Genomic DNA, 16,200 nt, shown 5'->3' on the forward strand with positions numbered 1-16,200 from the left:
CTCACAGAAAGTTTGGCGATAGCAGGTCATTAGTTTACACTAAATGTTAGTTTTGCTGCCGTGTACTATGAGATACTCGTGGACTTCTTGTTTAATGTTTGTAGATTAAAGGTTCCCAACACAAAAGGACCAAAAGCTATAAGATATCTACCGTATTCATACACCGTACTTTAATACTTTATATACATGTAAGACAAAGTATGTTAAAACAATATAATTTATTTCGTACTGTTTTTTTTAAATCTATATATATAAAAGAAATGACCTTTACCTAGTTTTGAAACCCAGAAGCCTCTTTGACTTAAGTCTATGTATAGTCAAACATGTATAAACAAGCCAATATCACTTAACCGAAAGCTATTTTTTTTTTTTTAAGTAACTTTAATCATTACCCCATATCATCTGCAATCGACATTTAATTTTTTGAACAAGCAATCTAGATTTTGAAGGTAAACGTTCAGCGTATTTTTCGGCCTCTTTGATACTAGACATTGCCTTTTCCCGATTAGACAACCGAGTCTCGATCTGAGCTATAAGAAGCAGAACTTTTACACAACTCCGGCTGCACTTAAATATTTTAGCTACGTTTAGAGCCTGATAAGCATGTTTGATCGCTTCTTTCAGCACACTTCTCTCTAAATAACAATTTGCTATTTCATAAAGTAGTTGAAATTTATCTTCTCCTTCTCTAACACATGGTAAAATTGATTGGTAGATGTCTAGGGCTTTTGTATAGCTCCTATAATGAAGGTTAATACGTGCCACACAGATACGAAGTTTTACATGTATTGCCATTATTCCTGTGGTTAAAGCCAGTTTCCTTAACTTGTAACACCAAGCGACGGCAGTTTCATAGTCACCTTTGATCTCATAAGCTTTACACATTAGGCTGTACACCTCTGCCAGATAACAAGCCGGTTCGAAGAAACATTCACCACATTTTTTGATAATGCGTATAGCTTTGTCGCCACTGTGGAAAACGTTATAGATAAACTCGTTCTCAATGTCTTCTTTCATATGCTTCAAGAGGCCTTCAATCTCTCTTTTTGGTGCGTTGGTTTCTTCAATGCCTCTTATGTCTCGTTCAACTGAGAAATTGTCAGACTGTTCTTCCCATCTGTCAATGGATGTTTTACGATGTCTATCATTGTAGACGCTGGGTACTTGATTCCATTCAGTATTTGGTACTGGCGGTTCTTTATGACAATTTCTAGTTCCCTTTCCTTTCCCTGCAAGAACTTGATTGATCTCATCAATATCTCTTTCAACGTTGCGTGTCGTGTAAACGCTCGACTCCTCGATTTTGTCAGTATTTGGTGATAATTTGTTTCTGAACGATTCTGATCTAGACGACACGGATACAGGACGCACAGTTAATGCTCCTTCCAAATTACTATCCTTGTTGTTAACTTTGTCTGTTAATCGAGAGCTATGGACATTTCGAGACTTAGACACAGGTCCTGCATTCATAGGACTTTCCATTTTGACAACTGAAATTAAAAATAAAATAAAATAAGGATGCGATAAACATTTGTTCTGGAGGCAGGCTCTGACTAGGGATGGGCAAAAACTTTTTTTAAAAATAAAACCGGAAATCGGTTTATGAAGAAACCGAAACCCGAAAAACCTACATTTCGGTTTTCTCCAAAACCGGTTCGGTTTTCACCGAAACTGGTTTCGGTGAAAACTTTTTGGAAAACACATAAAACTATTTCTGTGGAAACGGATTAGGTTTCCGAACAATGAAACACTTCTGGTAAGAAATAGAACAAATTTTGAAAAAAAACCGAAACCGGTTTTGAAGAAAATCGATCCGGTGAAAAACCGAACCAGTTTTGGAGAAAACTGACAACCGGTTTCGGCGAAAACAGAACCAGCTTTGGAGAAAACCGAAAATCCGAACCGATTTTTCTAAAAACCGAAAATCGGAAAACCGGTTTTTGTGCCCACCACTAGTTCTGACACATTTTAAGATAATAGGAAATGAAATCTTTAACGTCCCACGGTTATGCTGGCTAGGCTAAAGAAGACGATGATGATGAGAAATGATTGAAATGGTGGAATGAAGTGTGGGAGAATCCCGAGAAAACGCACGCACACGGTGTTTATCCACCACAAAGCGCACTTGGCGCAAGCTGGGACCGAACCAAGGATCCTATGCACCAGAGGTGAACGCCCTACCACTGAGTCCTACGTATAAGTAAACAAACAAATTTAAAAGAAAGAACATTGAAAGTTACGGAGTGGTAATTAGAATTAATGTAGGCAAGTATTTAGATAAGCATATTTAACATAGTGGTTCGCAACTTTTGGGCACCCGTAAGGTAGCGTGCAAGATTAACAAGGGAGTGCAAGCTACTGATAGAATTGACTGTGAAAATATAATAAAGCCCGTCTGTAATGACCATTTAAATTTCGCTTTAGCAAACTTCACAGATACCTCATGTTGGCACTAAGTCTTTGTCTTCAGAGAGGAGAAGGTGCAGGGTCCTAATGAACGTGGCATGAGGGTGATTTGTCTTTTCATCAAGTAACGGCTCGTCAAAGAATAATTCCTTAGTGGCTAGGGAAATGAGGCGCCTAGTATCATAAGGTTAGTTTCGAGTAATTTCTCAAAACGTGCAGTGAAATTCCATATACACGCGCACAAACTTCCATATTTGAATTAGTTTTTCAGTATGAAATATTAAGCTTTTAAAGAAAATTCTGTTTCCACGGAATTCCTTTAGATCAAACATATAACAAGCGATATATAACTCAATTTCGATAAAAAAAAAAAAGGATTTGGCGGCTTTTCCAACTAGGCGCCTCAAATATAATCCCCATTTCATATATAGATGATAATAAAAATAACATAAACATCTGGAGTTGGAAACACTTAAAATGGCTGGGTATGCAATGATCAGTTAGCAAACGCAGAGTTCGAATGTTCAGGGTAATGCGTTAGGGCAAACTCCGCACTACGTGAGAAGCAGTAGGACGACAGTGCGCACTGAACTGAGCAAACGGTGATTGGTATAAGTATCTGGATCCATTGTTAACCAGAACCCGGGTATTCCAGAAATAGGTTAGGGTCATCACTTATACATATAACTCGTGGAACCGTGATCACACTGAAACCGTGAACTGCTAATACTTCTGTTTACACTGAAACTATATGAGACATAAACCTACAGTTCTAGGAGGATTTGAACGACATTAAGGGGGCAGGGTGACTCAATAGTAAAGTGATCATCTCTGATTTGAAGCGTTTGTAGTTCAATCCCAGACCAAATGAGTTTGTGATGGGGCAACACCATAGTGGTACCACGTCCTCCCACATTCTTATTCCACCATAATTATTTTTCTTTGACCTACAGGGCATAATTGTGGAACATAAAACTAGAAAAAAATCCGAATGACTAGATCAGAATGCTTATGACATCCTTGTACGGGCTTTCCTCTGATTTAATCGTTATGTATCGAAATAGATGTGGTTCCGAGTTTCCCCATAGAAATACAAACCTTAAAGAGTTAATTCATCATCACGAGGCAATTGGAGGATGGTTTAATCAATGCTCAACATAGTTTTCAGTCTATAAAATCAGAAACTACATTGTCTCCCCTCACTTGAATGAAGTAGGCCCACTCACCTTCGTATAGAGTAAATTCTTACTCTGTGATAACACAGTAAAACAGATTTACCAACTGTTAAACATAATTGCAAAGCATTTAGATTGAAGTTTATGCAGAATTAACGAGTTCTAAAAGCTTTATTTTTCCCCGAAAAGCCTTTTAGGAAAATAATAATAATAATAATAATAATAATAATAATAATAATAATAATAATAATAATAATAATAATAATAATAATAACAATAATAATAATAATAATAATGCACGTACTCTTATGCATGTTGTTATTTGCATCTGTAAAGAGGATAATACTTTATGTAAAGCCGAAAATTAGGCTAGTGGCGCAAGTAACGCTATATATGAGATGATCTACCTATAATTTAACATCTACATTCTATACATCTACTTATAACTTTACATCAGATTCGAAGAGCAAGACTTACACCAGGAATCGATTTCGGCTGTCTCGCACCAAAAATAAGACCGTTAGAGGTCTAAGGATTCAAAGCTATTGTCTGCCTACCCATCTTTGCTTTGTAACCCCACTAATTTATATGGAAACTTTTTGAAGAGGTTGGTTTGCCAGAACTCCTTTATACCGGTACATATATTTACCCTTTTTTGTTGGTCCGTGAAAAAGAAAGGTCTCAAGAACTACTTGATAAAATTTGGCTGGAAGGTACAGGGTGAAAAGACAGGAATCAAGTTCGTTGGTAAGGGTAATCACTTCACCAAAAGTAGTAGAAAGTAATTACTTCCGGTTTTAGTAAAAGCGTTAAGAGGTTTAGGATTTAGATTTCTGTGCTCTCGGCATCTGTGCTATGGCCATTTAGCCCGTCCTGTATGAGGGATGACGTCCCTCGGCGATTACACTATCCGGGTAAAGGGAAGGAAGGAAGCGGCCTGGGACCTATGAGTTGGGTACCACTCCGGCATTTGTCTGGTGTGAATGAGGAAAACGTCATTCAAGGTGACTGGCCTGAAAAAGCGTTGTACACCATTTCGACCGAGTGTCCCCACCGGGAATTGAACCCGGGACCGTAAAAACCGGTAAAAGATACCAAAAAACTGTTTTCTGCAATAAGTTAAGTATCCAAAGAATGCATTTTATCTCTAACATCTCTATTAAAACCGGAAATGACAGAAAATTAATACCACTTCCGGTTCCAATATTAGGTTATATCATTTCTATCTACGAGCAAAAACTTGTAAGAGATAACGAGAAGGCGGTTTTTGTAATCGATCTAGCATTCTAGGAATGGATGCCTTCTTCTCTTAATAATCCTCTATTCAAACTTGAACTGAAAGAAATCAAACAATTTCCGTTTTAACATTGTTTGAGTACAAACGGTAATAGATAGCGAGAAGCTGTTTTCTGCAATCAATTAAGGGCCCAAACCATATGTTCCATCTCCATTCTAATCTCTCTCTCTTTCTCTCTCTCTCTCTACTAAAACCAGAAGCGGTAGAAGCCTACCACTTCTGTTTTCAATATTAATGAAGAAACAACACATCATACAATTCAAATTTCTTCACATGGTACTGTCATGAGTTATTTTCTCTCTCTCTCTCTCTCTCTCTCTCTCTCTCTCTCTCTCTGTTTATTTGAAATGAATAGGGACTTTAATGTTTTGATTTCACGGATTTGTTCTTCAAATCTTGCTCAATAGTGTCAAAATGGATGTGCCTGACATTATAAATAAAAGTAATATTATTCAACTTTCGTTTACTTCGATAAATCGGAACATTACGGAATTTAACTTTGATAAATCAAACGATATTAAATACAGAGTGCTCAAAAACATATATTATACACTGTTTAATTGTGAATAGCTCTGAATTGGATTAACGGAAACATACCACTTTTGGAACTGTTATAGTTTCATGTTCTGTTATGCTGACAATGGTTTGAATTTCATTTTTTATGTAGGTGTCGTGAGTGAAGCAACATGAAAACATTTGAAGAAAGGAAAGACGGGACGTTTGCGGAGATGCTCGTGTGATCTAATGAGGTTGAGGCTACATTCAAACTGAATAGTATATAGGGGCGGATCCAGGCGGGGGCGATCGCCCCCCCCCCGAAAAAATGAAACTTTCTTATTTTATATATCTATATAAATAAAACCCATCCCATAGTTTGAATCCCTTAAAAGTAGCAGTATGACAACCCACCGTCTTCCCCATCCGAAGTCGGTCCTGGATCCGCCCCTGAAACGCAATACCACTGTGTCTACTGGTTCGCTGTAAACCGGAAATAAACTTGGAAATAGCAATGAATTACCGGTATTGAATGTATGTTGTGGGTTGTCTTATCGTGTACCGTCTGATTGGGACATTTCTTCTTTGACGGTACAATTACAGCTTAGGGCAGCGTTTCCCAACCGGTGTGCCGTGAATGGGCCGCTGGTGTGCCGCGAGAAATCGAAACAAAATTATTAATTTTATAGCAATCAAATTGCAAAACGTAGAGAAAAATGTATATTTGTATTTCACATTACTATGAACCTCTACTATGAATCTACAATTTTAAGTTCCATATACTGAGAAAAATCCGTTCTCCAGACAGCGGTATATTGTACAAATATACGGAAACCTCTTGCTTACTACAGGAATCAGTACGAGGCATACCTATCCTTATGCTATATATGCACTGCCTAGATGCATCCTAGATGCTATATATGCCTTAGATGTTACATCATGCCGTTGCAAACTATTTCGTAACCTGAAAATTTAAAATATCATTCAATCCAAAAAAAAAAATACCTACATTTGTGTTTTAAAAATAAGAGATATTTGTTTGTTTGTTCGTTATTTAGTGACCTTCCTTCTTAGTAAAAAGGTTGGATACAGTTTTTAAAAAGAAAGCGTATCTTTAAAAACCTGAGTCCAATTTTTCATTGCATTTGTTTTCTATTTTTAAATTTGAATGAAAAATAAGCATAATTATTTACCACGGGGGAAAACCAGTGATCGAGCTTTTTTCTCTGTGAGGAGATCAACAATAACAGAAAAAATACCACTGTGTTTTATATTTACAAATAATAATATCTATAAGTGTGCCGCGAGAATCCAAGTAACACCCGTAGTGTGCCGCAAGTTGAAAAAGGTTGGGAAACGCTGGCTTAGGGGGTACCTGCAAATGCTAGAGAAATTCATTTCGCCTGCCACCAAAGACATCTATGTAGGCGAGAGGTTTTATCTTGAACAAGATTGTGCCCCACTCCAATAACCATTTTGTCAGGAAGTTTCTCAATGAAAATTTACCCGAACGATGGATAAGTCGAAGAGGTTTCGTCGAGTATCTACCACGTTCTCAAGACCTCACTCCTGTAGACTTTTACTCACGGTGATTGTCAAGAACGTTTATGAAAAAAAAAAATGGGGGCCTTGTATGAGTCACAAGCTAGAAACATAAGATGACAAGTAACACTCAACGTCGTTAGCCACTCTGATAAAAAAAAAAATCTTGTATCTAAGCTTCAAATAATTCTAATATTAACCTCATATATATATTTTTTGGAACTCACCTTTATTATCGATTGAAGAAATTAAGAGCGTTTATGTAGATGCTTATTTAACTACTCGGATGTTAGTTAACCTTAAATATATTCCGCTCTCTCATAACCATTATTCCCATCAAATAAAATAAAGTTCTTTACATGCAATAGTATGTTTAATTACCATCCGTATATTTCCATGGTTTGTTGGTCAAGAATGCATACCTTTATATTGTTCAACATTTACAATCTATACACTTTTCCTTTCCATTATAAATTATTAATATCCGTACTGCAAGAGATGGAGTGGGACGGTGGGTCAGTGGGTCAAGTGAGACAAGATTTGTGAGGGGGTCACTGAGTCGTGAGTGCACAAGACGTGAGCCACTACGACCCATCACTCACTGTGACCCATTCTGATCCACCGACTCATTGACTCACTCGGACCCACCGACCCACTCTACTCAGTGCATTGTAGAATCATCTTCTTAACACTGGTGAATTTGTCTACGTTTTACTTTCAAGGCCTCTATTTCTCTTTCTTTTTCATTTGTTTCTGTTTACTTACCTGAGATATCTAAATGAAAAAAGAAATTCAGGTACTTTTGGATGATGATGTTTGTAATTGTAATAATAGCAATAAGGCTTACTACTTAGTTTCCTAGATACAGCCTGTGAGTTTTTAGAAGAGCTGACTGCTAGAAAAATATTTTCTGAATCATCTGTAATATATGAATTATTGTATAAAAAATTGAATACAACTACAGTAAACCCTCGTTAACACGAATTCCAAGGGACTGAAAAATCAGGAGTTCGTGTTAAAAAAATTCGTGTTAACCGGGGATCCAAATTTTATTATTCGAATACATTTTCTCCATACATACGCACTACAGTATACAGACTATACATACCACTACAGTATATTATGTATGTCATAGAAAACACTAGAGATGGTACCGAGACGAGACTGAGTAGCCTCGGTCTTGATACCATCCACAGAATTATATCGAGACGAGACTGAGTTTCGGTCTCGTCTCGGTTTCGAAAAGCACGGCTCGGTCTCAAATTCGAGTTAAAATCGAGATCGAGACTAGTTTCGGTCTCGGTACCGTCCTCTAAAAAGTGAAAACACTAGAGTAAGCTTATTATCCTATCTTCGAAGATTAAAAAAAAAAGTTTCTACGCAGAAAATCCAGGTCAAGTTTAAAATTGATAACTCCGCTAGCAGGTTGGGTACCGCTAGTAACTGAAAGGTATTTATGACTGCTGTCGCCAGCAGCTCGTCTGCAAGCACCTGCATGTTCAGCGCTTGACGGAGGACAGAACCAACATCTCATAAGAGAGGAAAGATACCTGTTTCTGGTTTTTCTCTTATTTACAAGGCAATTTTCGTCTGTATAAATACTGTATGACAAAAGCTGATCTGGAGTGAAATCTGAAATAAGAAAAATGATCTGAAAAAAAAAAAAACAAAGGATTGAAAGTCCGTGTTAAATGAAAACCTTTACTGACTCAAGGGACTAAAAATTAGTTCGTAATTCGTGCTAACCGAAATTCGTGTTAACCGATAAAACTTCCTATAAGATAACGTACAGCAATGCCGGGACCGAAATTTTGTTCGTCCTAACCGAGTGTTCGGCTTAAGCGACTTCGTGTTAACGAGGTTATACTGTATATGTGCGTGATCATCACGGCCAAATGACAATACTAAATGAAATGACTTTGGAATATAGTTAGGTCTCAATCCCAACTGGGATATTCTCATATCGTTTTTATGCTAATGAGGGAGTGGGGGTCTTAATTTTTGTGAAAAATTTATTATCTCACAAGTCGTCCAACATAGGGAGCTGAAATTCAGTATATAAACCCTTTATTAAAAATAAACAAAACGTGTCGTAGCATTTTTTTAAAATTCTCCTTAGTGGAGGGAGGGGCACTTTCTATATATGGGAAATTGGTAGTTTGTTTATATGTAAAAGAAACTCAAATCGATCAATATTAGTTAAGAAATAAATTGAGAAATAATTATTAATTGATAGTATTAAGTCAGAGAATAAGTTCTATTCAAAGATTGTTCAAGTTCGGATCCATTGTGTAGAAAATCAGTTAAATAAGGACACCCCTCAACGAACGTACGTGCCGTGAATATGATCTCAGATAACACGTTCCAGGACACTCTGCCTCCGATAACATTAATATCGACATAAACACGATAAGCACAGTATATGTAGAAAGTTGCAGGATCTCTACAAGTTTGCATCAACGAAGAGCAAACGAAGAGTTGTTATAGATTTAACCACTACAATGTAGGCACAACAGCAACAAAGACAGCAAGCATCAGAATGAGGCTGACTACTCACTTCTTCGATAGCCTTCACGGTCACCTGAATTAACCTATGTGAATTTTTCATTATGGGGTTATCTAAAAAATCAAGTATACATATGTTACATGATTTATTAGAACTGATATCGATTATCACATGTTGGAACGAGTGTGGTAAAAACCAAGGGCGAAGATTTCTCTGTAAATATGGGGGGGCCCATTCAGATGCAGAAGGTATAGGCCTATATATGAGGATTTTAAGACAAATTGCACTCAAATTATGCCAAACATAGTATATTCATAAATACAATAGGGGCCCACATGAGCTTTGGGGGGGGGGGGTACCGGGCCCCTCAGGATCGACGCCCTTGGTAAAAACTACAATACATGAGTGATGTCTACCAAGTTACCAGGTTGCTCATATTAAACACTTGTAACGCATGTTAGCATTTTGGAGAGATTCTGTAACCTTTTATATGAATAAATGTGCTATGTCTGTCATGGGTTTCAGTATTAATGTTAGAAACCCCAGAGGAAATAATGAATGACCTGTACTATTAAAGCATGAGAGTAATGACCTTCAAGTCTCATTCCAATGCTTCTATAGTATAGTATAACACCATCAAAAATTATAGTTTACAAGATTGAAACAAGAAAATCTAATTAATTATTTGTTGTGATGGCCAGGAGACTAAAAATATCTCTTTAAATTCGAGATGACACGAGAAATTTCTCGAAACTCGAGAGGAAAATCTAGTTCACCCAAGTATTAGATCTCAAACATTATTTTAGTGTTACATGTTTTGTAGTGTAAAAACTATAAACTAAATTTTAAAAGACGAGATGAGACGAAGAAAAACTTCCGATAATCGAAATGAGACGATAAAAAAACCTGTACAAGAATCAATACGAGACGAAACTTCTATAAAATTTACGACAACGAGAAGAGAAAAACTTATTTCTCGTTTCGCATCGTCTCGTACTCAACACTTTTATTTACCTTTGTTTCTAATTATATTAGTGTACTGAACCCCAATGCTGTGCCGTGAAAAATTAGCACCCGGGGCGAGAGTGTACGGCGGCGCCCCCGTACATAACTTTCTTTCTTTTGTTTTCCACCCGAATTTTGCGCCCCCTTATTCCTGCGCCCGTGCCGTCGCCTCTCTCGCCCCCTTCACGGCACGGTACTGCTGAACCCACTGCTTTTATTACCGTGCATCCAACCCAAAACCACTCTTATACCTTGTATTGCGAAATTTTATTACTTTATACTGTAATATTAATCTTATGTTTAACCTTATATGAATACATATAATTATCTAAGTATTATTGTGCCCTATATATATCTACAGTAACTCACTTTGCTAGGAGGTTTCTTACTTGTGTACACAATAAAAAAGTTTAAAAAAACAAATAAAGAAAGAAACAAATAAAGAAAGAATACATGAAAATAACAAAATAAAAAAAATCTTTAAAACCAAAATAGGATTAATGATATACAACTAGTCACCATCAATTACATATACGTATTTCTGTATTATACCTAACAATTTGATTTCCATTTCTCCCTTCTCTTCTGGTGGAATTTTCTAAATCCGCTTAACTGAGTGAGATATTTATATTCTGTGCACTTGTCCCCCTACTTACCACACACACACCGCACTCAAATAATTGTTACCATGCCTGTAGTTGCATAAGTGTTTACGTTCTATTTTAAAAAATCCAAATCCTTTGGCGACCAATTTATTGTACCCACTTGTAGAATTTTCAAATTCATTCATGTGATTTAGATGTAATGTCATATTTCCAGAATTTAAAATATCTCTTTTTTTTTCTTTTTGCCAACTTTTGCAGCTATGAAGCAAGCATGGGAACACACTGGGTTAATGGTAGAGGCCTCACTTCTATTGGAAGGAATCTCTGGTTCGATATCAGGTTTAATGGGTTTTTGTAGTGTAGAACATCATATTTGTGGATTCTTCCGCCTCCTCCCGTGCTTTCACTCCATAAAGTCATTAGTTATTCGTGTCTTTTAACCCGAAACGACATAAACGTGGGATAGTAAATGACGAAAACTAACTTTTTTCATTCGTAAATACAGATATTTTTTTTAATAGAAAGATTCTACTTCTACTTGTGCGCCATTCGAATCGAGAAAATCCAGAAAGAAATTATTTTTATGGCGTTAAATACAACGCTATTCCTTAATTTCTGTATTGTAATGCGAAATATATTCACTGTTAAGTAGTAGATTGTACCCAGTGACGACACAAGGAAGGGGACACCCCCGGTGGCATCGTCCGCCCTCTAGACATGTTATGTTATAATGTAAATCAAGTGATATAAAAATATGATTTTCGATATAAAAGAATAACTCACCTCCTCGAGCTTCTCCGTCAGTCATCAAAAACGTTAAAACTAGGATCTTCACTAATTATAGTAATATTGTTGTTTCGTTCCTTTTAACAGTGACAGACATATTGCTCACAGCAACGTACCTGAACTTAATACTTATAATAATAATAATAATAATAATAATAATAATAATAATAATAATAATAATAATAATAATAATAATAATAATAATAATAATAATAATAATACTTGTAATAATAAATTCCATTAAATTATAGTTTCCTTCACATCTTGTTTAATCCTTCCTATGACTGGTTGGTTCCATGCAAGAAAGCGTGATATTAGTTAGCTTATCTGGAAAACTGTACTTTTCCAAATAGTGATATCATTTCCTAAATAAGTGAAGCAGTTTCTGGAGACTACTTCTTCCAAATCACTAGGTGTTCTCGGTGCTATGTTAAACGGTGCTTGAATAGTGCGGCATTGCCAGGTAGTGTCGAGTGTCTACTGATGCCAGATAATAAAGGAAGTAATCATGGAATTCTGCTTGGATACTTACTGGAGAAATTAGTATTCGACCCATACCTCAATTCACAGCTAAGTTCCGCTTCTCGAACTGCAACGCTAGAATCCAGGAATTAAACGTACAAATTTGACAACAACACATTATTCCGTTCTGCGCAAGTCTCTTCTCAAAATCTATTTCCTTAAATATAAATTAATATTTAAATAAAATGTGAAACATAACACGAAAAATGGTCAAATAACATATCTATTTCGTAATAAGATCGTTACTTTAAAGTACTTTACACATTCAAATAAACATTTCATAAAATTGAGCACTCTAGTAACATGTAGTAGCAAGTACCACTTGTGTGCTCATTGTAAAACGAATCAAATATTTTCTTTTATTTGTTACCTTTTTCGATATCAGAAGCCACAATCAAATAGATCAATGTCTTGTGTTGTAACTGAAACATAACTTTATCTTATAGTACAATATTTATAATATGTAATGTTTGATTGCGCAGTAGTTAAGGCAATGAGCTAAAATATGTACTGACTTCCGGGTGGTGATTGACCTTAAACACAGACATTTAGTATATTCAACAAGCATGCGTGTACTGTAATGTAAACATTAATTCATTTGCTGACTTTTTATCTAAACATACATCCCTGTATATATTTTACTTCCATAATTCAGGTTAGTGTGATGTTGAACGTGATGTATAAATTTTATTATTGAGAATTTCAAGCAGATTCGGCGAAACTGTTCAGGCAGTTTAAAAAGAAATATAAATAATTCATTGTTGAATTTTTAATTCTTCTATACGGTGAAAAGATAAACATGCAATATTACACTTAAACGGTTTTGAAGAAATTAAGGGTGCTCTTTTCGAATATTGTATACATAAAACACATATTAAAATCTTTCATAAGGAAACATATCTTTTAAGAACTAGTTTATACTGTATGTTATACCAATAAGAAAAGTGGTATTCAAAATTCAGACTTATATCTTTATTATCAATATTAGAAATGAAATTAAATGAAATTTTTGAGTTTTACGTCCCACGGTTATGCCGGTTAGGATAAAGGAGACGGTGATGATGAGAGGTGAATGAAATGGTGGAATGAAGATAGTGGGAGGAAACGGGAGATCTCCGAGAAAACCCACGCACACGGTGTTTGTCCACAACAAGGTTTACTTGGCAGGAGCAGGGTTTGAATTATCAATATTAGAGTACATGTTCAAAATGAACGTGTGTGTGGGTACCTCGGGGTTCTCACGTTTCCTCCCACTTTCTTCATTCCACCATTCCTTTCATTTCCTATCATCACCGTCTCCTTCAGCTTTGCTGGCATAATCGTAGGACTTAAAACTTACAAATTTCATTCCATTCCATCTTGCGCACCATCATGACATTACTCAAACACTTTTTTGAATCAGTGAGACCAATCCATGGGAAAAATCCCACTTTGTGGGATTTTTTTGACAATTTGTCGAATGGGGATAAAGGAAATTTTCGTAGAAATTGGTAGCATATATGGGATATTTCATACATTTACTTCGTCGATGTAAATAAAATTCTGTCTGGGTGGAAAATAAACTAATGCGTTTTCAATAAACATGAATTCATTCTCAATTGTGAAATTTTGTTACTGTAAAATGCCACCGAGGAACTCAATAACAACTTTTTTTTTTCTTAGAAAAAAATGAAATGAAAAACAACCAACTTCCAAAACTTTCCACTCGAAATTACTGCCCAATAGAATTTGTCTTGTATAGTTTCGTTACTCCTTGTCAGAGATTACGACATAAAAATGGGATGGAAATATTAACAACATGTCTTCGTCAACATTTTCAATTGTCTCTTTTAATTACTTATTCATAAACTATTTTGATTAACGTAAAAGGTCTGAATTCATATATTGAAGAAAGTGAATGACATATAGTATTTTTACTTTTCACATTTTATGAATTTTGAAAATTTTGTAGAGCTTGGGAAATTCAATAGCAAAATGGGACTCTCTGCCTCTTGAGATGGGATTTTACAACGTTTCAGGTTGGCATCATTTTCTGGAGTGCGATCATACTTTTGGTGAACTTCAGCTTTCCTCTCTCCGATAATAATGAACGGATACAATTGGGGCAAACATTCTTGATTACGTATTTGATTGGTACATTACATGTCATCTGGAAAACTTACACAGAAACATTATTGGATAATCATCGATGATTTTATTTGGTAATGAAAATCTGCTACTACGCCAAGTTTGGTCGCCATCTTGGAGGTCTATCATTCCCGTGTAAAAGATACAATATTGCCAGGTATTATATATAAAAAATTTCCAGTCGTTAATTAATGACAATCACTCTTTTGTTCTTCATTAGTACTTCTAAAAGATAAAAATTAATTTTCAGGTCTGTATATATCCTTCATAATCTACAGAATTCACCCAACCTTGAGTAACAATGGCGTGGAGTAGACTTATAAGCATGCAAAATATAATTTTCTCTGAAAACCAGAATATCAAATTTAAGGTTTGAACTTCGTCAAATTTTCAAAAAAAAAAAAAAAAAAAAAAAAAAAACTATTTGCTATTTAAAAAGAGCGGAAAATTACTGTAAACTTTCTCAAGTTTGATTTCCAGCTCCAACATACTTTTGCGTTCTTGACAGATATGTAAAGAACCAGCTCAGTTACTGAACATTCTCAGATTCTAGAGATTACCCAAATAATGGCAAAGTCCTCAAAGCGCAATTCCAGTTGGAAGACGGTACAGCGTTATCCCTCTGAAAACTCCATATTGATTAGTAAGGCTCCGACATCTATGTTGACATGTCATATTTTTATATTGGCATCTTCTATTTTTGACATGTCTAGCTGAATATAAATACATTTTTGACACTTGTGAACACGTCTTTTTTTTTTTTTTTTTTTTTTTTTTGTCGAACATATAAATATATATTTGAAACATAGTTTAGATCATATTTGTGATCCAAGTAATATAAAAGCATATTTCCGATCATACAGGTGGTAAACAAAAAAAAAAAAAACTAAAAAGCACTTCATACAGGTCACGTAATTTGGCCCTCCACTGTACAACACGTGTTGCGGTTGCCGATCGTTTTTTGTTTTCAATGTGTCATATGGACCTTCCTCTTCCGTCAGCAGTAACCAGTTCACCTGTGAGTGTCGTGGTGTGAAAGTGGTGCGGTAAAATGGGCGACCTGACAAACTTCCAAAGAGGCATGATCGTTGGTGCCCGTCTGGTTGGAGCTTCAGTGGCAACAGTGGCGAACATTGTGGGGGTATCGAAAAGCACTGTGTCCAATGTCACGAGGGCATACACAATTCATAGGCAAACGACGTCTGCAAAGCACAACAGTGGTCGGAAGACAATTCTTTCAGATAACGACCGGAGGCATTAAAACAGATTGTAACAGCTAAAGAGAAGACCAGTGCAATGAAAATTACGTCTGAACTCAATTCCGGCCTACAGAATCCGGTTTCATCGAAAACAGTGCGACGGGAACTTCATAAAATGAAAATTCATGACAGGGCCGCTATCGCCAAACCCCTGGTCACAACAGTCAATACGAAGAGGCGTATCCAGTGGTGCAAGGACCACAAGGCGTGGACTCATGAACAGTGAAAACACGTAATGTGGTCCGATGAATCGATTTTCACCTTGTTTCCAACAACCAATCGTGTTTACGTATGGAGAACTCCGTCGCAGGCCTATGATACAAACTGTCTGCTCCCAACTGTAAAGCATGGTAATGGTTCTGTTACAGTATGGGCAGTGATATCGTGGTTTTCTGCAGGTCCCATCATAGCCCTGCATGGAATGATGAATGCTAAGGCGTATGAGGCCATTTTGGGGGACTAGGTTCTACCCATG

At 36.2% G+C, this 16,200-nt stretch overlaps 1 protein-coding gene across 1 annotated transcript; it reads right to left on the reverse strand.

The window, feature by feature from the left end:
- Positions 1 to 203: 203 nt before the first annotated feature.
- LOC145666271 (uncharacterized) lies at positions 204 to 7,306 on the reverse strand. Its single transcript, XM_081733335.1, has 2 exons — positions 7,143 to 7,306; positions 204 to 1,490 (listed from the first exon to the last, which is right to left on the reverse strand). The coding sequence occupies exon 2, from the start codon at positions 1,480 to 1,482 to the stop codon at positions 382 to 384; it is 1,101 nt and encodes a 366-aa protein (XP_081589461.1). The 5' UTR covers positions 1,483 to 1,490; positions 7,143 to 7,306; the 3' UTR covers positions 204 to 381.
- Between the last annotated feature and the right edge of the window lie 8,894 nt (positions 7,307 to 16,200).

This window comes from Thermobia domestica, chromosome 1 (assembly GCF_964235325.1).
Source record: "Thermobia domestica chromosome 1, izTheDome1.hap1.1, whole genome shotgun sequence".
Classification (NCBI taxonomy): Eukaryota; Metazoa; Arthropoda; class Insecta; order Zygentoma; family Lepismatidae; genus Thermobia; species Thermobia domestica.